We start from the raw sequence: 7,753 nt of genomic DNA on the forward strand, positions 1-7,753 counted from the left end.
GGAAAACTGTGTTTGACTAAGGGATTATCCTGTACCTTAGCAATATAGCAAAAAATGTGCAGCTTCAATTAAAGCACGCAACAGACTTCTGTTTTTCATTGGGAAAGAGGGCCCAAGCCCATCCCACGAGTGAGCACAGTGTACAGGCGCCCAGGACAGAAGGGAAGTGAACGCAGTGCCTCCTTTAAAAGTTCGCATTTTAGACAGGAGCCTCAGATGAAAGAAACTGTCATGAACCAGGAGAAACTCGCCAAACTGCAAGCACAAGTGCGCATTGGTGGGACAGGAACTGCTCGCCGAAAGAAGGTGGTTCATAGAACAGCTACCGCAGATGATAAAAAACTTCAGTTCTCCTTAAAGAAGTTAGGGGTAAACAGTATATCTGGTACTGAAGAAGTGAATATGTTCACAAACCAAGGAACGGTGACCCACTTGAACAACCCTGAAGTTCAGGCACCCCTGGCGGCGAACACCTTCACCAGCACAGGCCACGCGGAGACAAAGCAGCTGGCAGAAATGCTACCCAGCGTCTTAAACCAGCTGGGTGCGGACGGTCTGACTAGTTCCAGAAGGCTGGCGGAAGCTCTGCCCAAGCAGCCTGTGGATGGCAAGGCACCGCCTGCTACAGGAGAGGAGGATGATGATGATGAAGGTCCAGATCTTGTGGAGAATTTCGGTGAAGCTTCCAAGAATGAAGCAAACTGATTTGAGTCAACTTCTGAAGAAGATAAAACTTGAAGAAGTTACTGGGAGCTGCTTTTTTATATTATGACTGCTTTTTAAAAATTTTGTTCATGGATCTGATAAAATCTAGATCTCTCATATTTTTAAGCCCGAGCCCCTTGGACACTGCAGCTCTTTTCAGTTTTTGCTTATACACAATTCATTCTTTGCAGCTAATTAAGCTGAAGAAGCCTGGGAATAAAGTTTGAAACAATATTAATAAAGTAATTTGCCTAGTATATGTTTTTATTTTTTATTTCATTGACACTGATTTGTATACAGAAAGCAAAGCTATTCATAGAAAGCTAATCATGGCATGTAAAATGGCTCGTAATCTTCAATTAAATTTGATTAAAGATTTCAAAAAATTCAAAAAAAAAAAAAAAAAGTTGGCATTTTAACCAGTTGCTTAAACTCTACACCCTAAACACCACCCTGCCCTGTCGTCAGGATTTCTAGCTTTCTGGGAATGTGAAGCATTTAAAAAAGGTGACTGTGGGGGAAAATGGAATCAGTCACCACCTCTCCCACCAATGTGAGCTTTCTGGAATGTGAACCCGGACAAAGGCCTGTGAACTAAGGGGGGCGGGGAGAAATGCGCTTTAAACTCCATCCCTTTCAGGGAGCCTGGGTGGCTCAGTCAGTTGAACGTCCGACTTTGGGTCACTCAGGTCTTCATCTCACGGTCCATGAGTTCAAGCCCCATGCCAGGCTCTGTGCTGGCAGCTCGGAGCCTGGAGCCTGCCTCTGATTCTGTGTCTGCCCCTCTCCCGCTTGCACTCTGTCTCTCAAAAATAAACAAACATTATAAAAAAAAAAAAGGCTTAAAAAAACCCCATCCCTTTCAATAAGATACATGTAGGTTTGGTCAGCGATCAGCTGCAGTGAAGCTCACCGACCCGGGAGACTGGAGGGTGTCTCTGAGGAAGAAGAGTGGGAGCTAGACTCCCAAATACATGGCCTCCCCGCTAGGACAGTACACACAACCGCCTGTAAAATACTGATGCCATCTTTCCTGGGGGGCAAGGAGGCGGTATGAAATGTCACGAGAATGTTTAAACTGGTACGTATAAAGGACGAATAAATGAAAAACAGACCCTCCACAGGACTAAACCAGCCACTTGTCGCGGTGTGACTGAAAGTCGGGTCGGTTACAGAACACACTTAACGACCTCGTGTACCAAGTTCAGGTCCAAGTTAGGACAGCACCCATTTGTGAGTCTGGTTTGAATTAAAACTAACAATAAAGGAGTAAAGTGGAGAATTAAAAACAAAACCTACAATTCAGACTAAAAGCAACTAATTTTGCTTGGGCTGTCCTTTTATTCGAGTTAAAATAGGCAAAAGTATAGCCAAAAGATTTTCCGGCGCCTCTTCCCGGGTCAGCGCACTGAAGCGTGCAGGCCGGTCCAGGAGCGCGTGCGCGTGCACGCCTGACCCTCACACACCCGTTCCCGCTGGGAGTTGCTGCTCGCTCACTGCCACCTTGAGTGCAGCCAGAATTAACGCTATGCAAAGCTCTGAAACATTTTTCTGTGTGGAGAAAAAGCCGGAGGTGTTAATGAGAAAAATACAAACTTTAGGCCAGAATAGACCCAGAGCCGCAGAACACCCAACTTTCAATTATTTTACCAATTCAGCAAGATGCACGAAGAGCCCAAAGTCCATGTAGGTGATCAAAGTCAGCAAGAGCGGCATTCAGTCCTGTGTTTACATGTCTGTCAAGGGAGAGGACGTCCAGCAAGTCCAGTTCTGTAGGTGTGAACAATGGAGCCAAGTATTTTCCCTTTTACTTAAGTCCCAGAAGTTTAATAAAAAGTTATCCCGTGCTGCAGTCGTAAACTGCTACACGTACCTACATATGTGTAGATGTATATAATAAAGGCACTAGAATTTGGAATTTCAGGCACACACACAGAATGCGTGTCCGTGGGAATAATGGCTGTGGGGGGGGGGAACCTCCCTCCCCTAAAGGCACTTAAGATCAGCATACTCAAGAGTGCGCCGCTGAACACACCCGAAGCAGTTCCCTCTGACCCCACGAGTCCACTATGCAATGCTGAGCATTTGGGGCTTTGAGAGCAGCTGCATCTGATTTGGGTTCAGTAAAATGCGAAACCGGAGAGCTCAGCCCAGGATCCTGGTCACTGAGAACAACAGCGCCGCCTGCTGGCACTGCGGATAAAGCCCGCCGCGCGGCCCGGCAGCAGCTCCGGAGAAGGGCATCGGCAGCTCACCGCCTGCACACTTGAGACAGGCGTGCACACGCACTGCAGCCAATGGGGCAGCTCAAAGAGAACCAATAGCTATATCCAGTTTCCTCCTTGTAATGAGCATTTGTGTGAAAAATACTGATTATATACGGTGTCGATTATTACTCGCTGCCACTGATAGGCATACGTGAACCAGAAGCCAATTTAATCTTCACTTGCGGCCGTACCATAAAGTTGTGAGTGTAACCAATGTATCGCCGAAAAAACCAGAAGAAGTCAGTCAGTCCAAGGAAACCAGCCAACTGTGGGATTGTGCTGTTTTTTTTTTTATTGTGTTTTCAATGGAGAAATACATCATCTGTTTACAAAATAGCTCTTGAAAAATACAAGGAGTACAGATACTATAAAACAAAGCAAACTCCAGTCATGGACACTACATACATCATGCGAAAGCAACAGTCTGATCTCCAGGTTATGAAACTAGAATTAAAAAGTCACTACACAGAAAAGGTCCAAGTTTCCAGCTTGGCAAAACTTGGGTGCAGTTACATGAAACGTTTAATAAACTGAATTGTTTTCCCCCAATGTGTAAACAAAATGACAAGACTAAATCTGTGCCTGGCAATCTCAATCTAACTCTGAAGCTACACGAACCGCACCGACACCTTGCACGCCTCACCTGTTGGCATGGCCATCTGTTCTCTCTCCTAGGTGGCGGAGGAAGGGCAAGGTGACCGTGCGGAGCGAAGACGTGGGAAGTGGAAACATGGTCTACTAGACATCGTAAGGTTCGGTGAAAAGAAAGCCTCCATTAATGCATAGCCTAAGGGGAAAGCCTACACTCCGACTTCGGAAAATTAATTTAGAAGGACAGGGGAGAGTGTAAGTAACTGCAGTTTAACGTGGAAAATGCACATGTGACAGAATGGAGCACAATGGAAGGTTCATAAAACATGCTCATCAGAAAAATCTGTTAGGTCTGCTTTGTCCAGATTAAGAAAGAATAACTAAGTTTGTCAACATCTGGCGTCCCTCATACTTGTGAAGATGGATATTCGGCTGCTTAATTATGAGTAGTCATTTTCTTTAAAGAAAGGAGTTCCTAATCTACTGATCGAATAAAACAAAATGAAAAAGGAGTAGAGGGCTGACTAGATGCCAAGTGCTTGCTAGAAATGATTTTTAAAATGTTTCTACATGTAAAATTTACTGACAAATTTCGGTCAACCATTTAAAAATAAAAATTAGTTTAAAATTCTTGGAGAAAATGCCTTTTTGCCCACATGTCTAAAATTGAAAATCAACTTTCCTCTAGAGAGGAGTTCTGTGGAGTGTACACAATTCCGCACGCTCAGAGATCACACGGCCGTCCACGGTGGGGCGTCACGTCCACAGCGTTACTCTCCGTCACCCTCACGTCTCAGCCACGGGACCGAACCGTAGTGTTCTGTGCCGTGTGGCCACAGGGTCACTGGTTTCACATCATGGCTTAAGAAAATACTGGCATTTTGTTTTATATGAACTCAAGTTCTACCTTATGCATACAAGCAAAAAGGGCGGGGGGGAAGAGGGGGAGGGGGCAAAAAAGCTGTTTCGAAGACAAGAGATTGAAGGCAAAAGAAATGTGGAGCTTTAATAAGCTCAAAGAAAAATATTTGCTGGCTGATCGCTGATTTGTATGCACTCTGAACGATTCTATAAATAAAACCAACATAGCATTTCTTAATCATGACCCCATCAAAACTATTTCCTAATTACTGTTCAATGTCAAATATATACCCCAGAGGTGACATTTCATTTTGGAGGGCTCCAGCTCCCGCACAGGGACCGAATGAGATGCACTCTTTCCCTCAAGTAAAACAGCGCATCGCTGCACCACGGTATCCGATTTGAGGACTAATGGTAAAGGAAATTTTTCAGGAAAAATGAAAATCCATCAAGCTGAAACTCTAAAATTAGTTCTACTTTCTAATAAAAAAAATACATAAAAGTGCATCATCGAACAAGGAATTCTTATGCCAGTTTGTATTGCAAAATTTCCAAACAACACATCAAACATAAACCCAATCCAGATGTCAATCAATTATGGATACAAATATAGTTTGAGGTGTTTTTCTTTTTAAAGGCAGTAATTTTTTGAAATAGTTAATGCAACTGTTGCTAACACAATAACAGTACTCCTGGCTTCACATACTAACCTGGACTTCCGATCAAGTGCTGATTAGCCCAGTAAGGGAGGTCACCAAAAAAAAAAACCTAAATCCATTTTCAGCCATGTCTAGTCTTGTACCCTCCATTCTCCTTTTTTAGCATTTGAAGACCACAGGTTGAGTTGGCAGATACTGTTTATGGACCCCTGAGGTGGTTTTTACCGATTCAATCTCAGTTTTATTGAGTTCTTGATAACAGGAATAGGATTTGCAGGGAGGGCGGGGATATCAGAAAGGTCTGTGCTGGAGGTTTTCTGAGGACGAAAGCAAAGAACACAGCGTTGTTCACAGCACTGTAACTTGAAAATGAGATTCACTTTCCACTGCTTCACTCTCTAAGAAATGGGTGGGACCTTACCATAGACCTCTTAGAAATTTAAAGGAAACCACAAATGCAGTGCAAATAAACATGACTATTACTATGAAATTATTTGTTCTACACTTGTAGAAATTTTCAAATAATAAAGTAGGAATATTTTAGCAATACACAGAAAATGTCTACGCAATTTAAAACACAGATTTATAAACACGCTGCTCTACGAATGACCTGTCATATACTTACTAAATTCACGTTAAACTACATCTACTTGAAACAGCACGAAGAGCTGTAGCATTAGCTGGTCCTGGAGCGCCCCCGCGTGGGAGAACACTGAAAATTCACCTTGTACACAGGAGCAGCAGTTACCAGTCAATTATTTTCTGACCCTATAAATTATAAAACCCGATAGGGCTGAGCAATAATTTTTCTAAATTTTAGCAAAGTTTCATGTTAAAAAGGATTAAATCACAAGGCTTCATTAACATTCAAAAACAGAGAGGTAAATTTTTAAGTGTTTTATCACGGGAGACTCCAGGCGCCCACCCGAGCGGAGGGCGTTCCCGGAGGAGCCCCGCGCGGCCGCCGCTGCCCTGCGATGGCCCAGCCAGAGCCAACCGCCTCCCCCACCTTCACCCCCAGCTGACGCGGAAGCAGATCCCAGAGCTCCTACCATTTTGTTTGTATCTCACGTTTATCTCAAAACAGTAAGGACGCTGCTGCACACAGCTACAATATTCTAATCCTCTCCCCAGAAAGAAATACGCCCCCCCATCACCAAATAAAGGGATGTATTTCTTGCAATCAACATAATCACTCTTTTTATAACTGGGTGTTTTCTGTCTCAATTGCTCTAGGAATCTTTATGTTAGAAAATGTTCTACTTCCTCATAAATGTACCAAAAAGGCAAAAATACCCGAGTACTCATCACTACAGGGATGACCCTGGGAAGCAGACAGACCCAGGAGAACCGGCCTCCAGGGCGCGGGGGCAGCCAAGAGACACGCTGCTGCGCCAAGGAGTCTCAGACTGATGAAGTCTGTCCGTGGGGCAACACCGAGCACATTTCCTGGTGCTGTTTTAGTTACTTCCTCCACCCCAAATTTTTATTAGATGAAAGTTATGGACATAAAAGACATTCCAGAAAGTGAACATGATTCTCTCTTTGGAGGCTATGAAGGTTAATGGTGAGCAAAAACACATTTTAACATCACGTTAAAATAACCCTGAACCTCACGCAGCAGCAGAACCTCACTGCCTCCGGTCTGGCAGACACCAGCTCCACACGCACTTACAGAAAATATTTACTTTGTGTCAGAGTGTGACCTAGACTTTGAAGCGGACTCCATTTAAAAGGGTTCAAAAAGAAAACAATTGTTTCACAAACAAAATGAAGGTTCACAGATCAATATTTGAAAAAAGATTCCAGGTGCCTACTGGATGCAAGGGACTACCACAGAGAGAATTTCCAGGACAAATGAAAAAATAACTTTAAAGAATTATGGGTTAAGTTAAATAATTGAAAATCAGAAGTAAAATATGAGACAGAAACACATTTTAAAAATAAGGGGAAAAAAACCCTACTAACCTCACAAAAAGATCCACAAAGAATGGTTTTTAGTTCTATCGTAATTTAAAGTTCACCCTTTGGTCTGTGAAGAAACCCTCTATCAGAACTGTGAGCACGGGGACTAGTGAGGACCTGCGTCCCGGGCACAGGGCGGGGACCGCGCGGAGGACCCGTTCCTTCAGGTCTGGGGCTCTAGGCTTTCCACTACAAGTCGTTACTGTCACAGAGGTAATTTTAAGAATCTTCTGTGTCTGCTCATTTTAATTCATTACACCGCACTAATCTTAACAACATTTATAAAACTCTCCTTGCTTTTTGCACTTAGTACCTGAGAGGCCAACAGAGAAGCCGCTGTGTGAATAGTTTCTGATTGAGTTGGACTTGTCTCTGTATCAAGTTGTTCCTGTGAGACAAAGAGGACGGGGGAGGAAAGAGACTTAAAAAAGAATAAAAGAACGTAAATGGGTCTGGCGGCTAATAAAGAAGACAACTCAGAAGACAAGAGGGTCAAGAGAAAGACGGGAGCACGTCACGGAGTCACCTCGGCAGGCTCGCCCCGCGCGGGCGCTCTCACCCCCAGGAGCACACGGCTCTCTCCTTGCTCACGTGAGGACAGGCGTGCGCAAGGCCTCCCAGGACTTTCCGACCACTCCAGCTCGGACATCTGAGGCAGACGTCGTTCAAGATGCGCACAGGCCCACCATGGAATGTTGCCCGGAC

At 44.2% G+C, this 7,753-nt stretch overlaps 1 protein-coding gene and 1 pseudogene across 6 annotated transcripts in view; one reads left to right on the forward strand and one right to left on the reverse strand.

Annotated features, from left to right (window-relative positions):
- Window positions 1-208: 208 nt before the first annotated feature.
- LOC115302514 lies at window positions 209-705 on the forward strand (annotated as a pseudogene).
- Window positions 706-3,220: 2,515 nt separating this feature from the next.
- PAPOLA (poly(A) polymerase alpha) overlaps window positions 3,221-7,753 on the reverse strand; it is a 59,211-nt gene continuing 54,678 nt past the window's right edge. For 4 of the 6 annotated variants that reach the window (XM_029952102.1, XM_029952100.1, XM_029952101.1 and 1 more), the window contains 2 exons: window positions 7,362-7,436; window positions 3,221-5,400 (listed from right to left, as the gene is read on the reverse strand). In XM_029952102.1, coding sequence (XP_029807962.1) covers window positions 5,305-5,400; window positions 7,362-7,436 — 171 coding nt within the window. In that variant the 3' untranslated portion in view covers window positions 3,221-5,304. The remainder of the gene's footprint in view (window positions 5,401-7,361; window positions 7,437-7,753) is intronic. The other 2 variants (XM_029952104.1, XM_029952103.1) reach the window with 1 other exon arrangement.

Source organism: Suricata suricatta, chromosome 9, assembly GCF_006229205.1.
Source record: "Suricata suricatta isolate VVHF042 chromosome 9, meerkat_22Aug2017_6uvM2_HiC, whole genome shotgun sequence".
NCBI lineage: Eukaryota > Metazoa > Chordata > Mammalia > Carnivora > Herpestidae > Suricata > Suricata suricatta.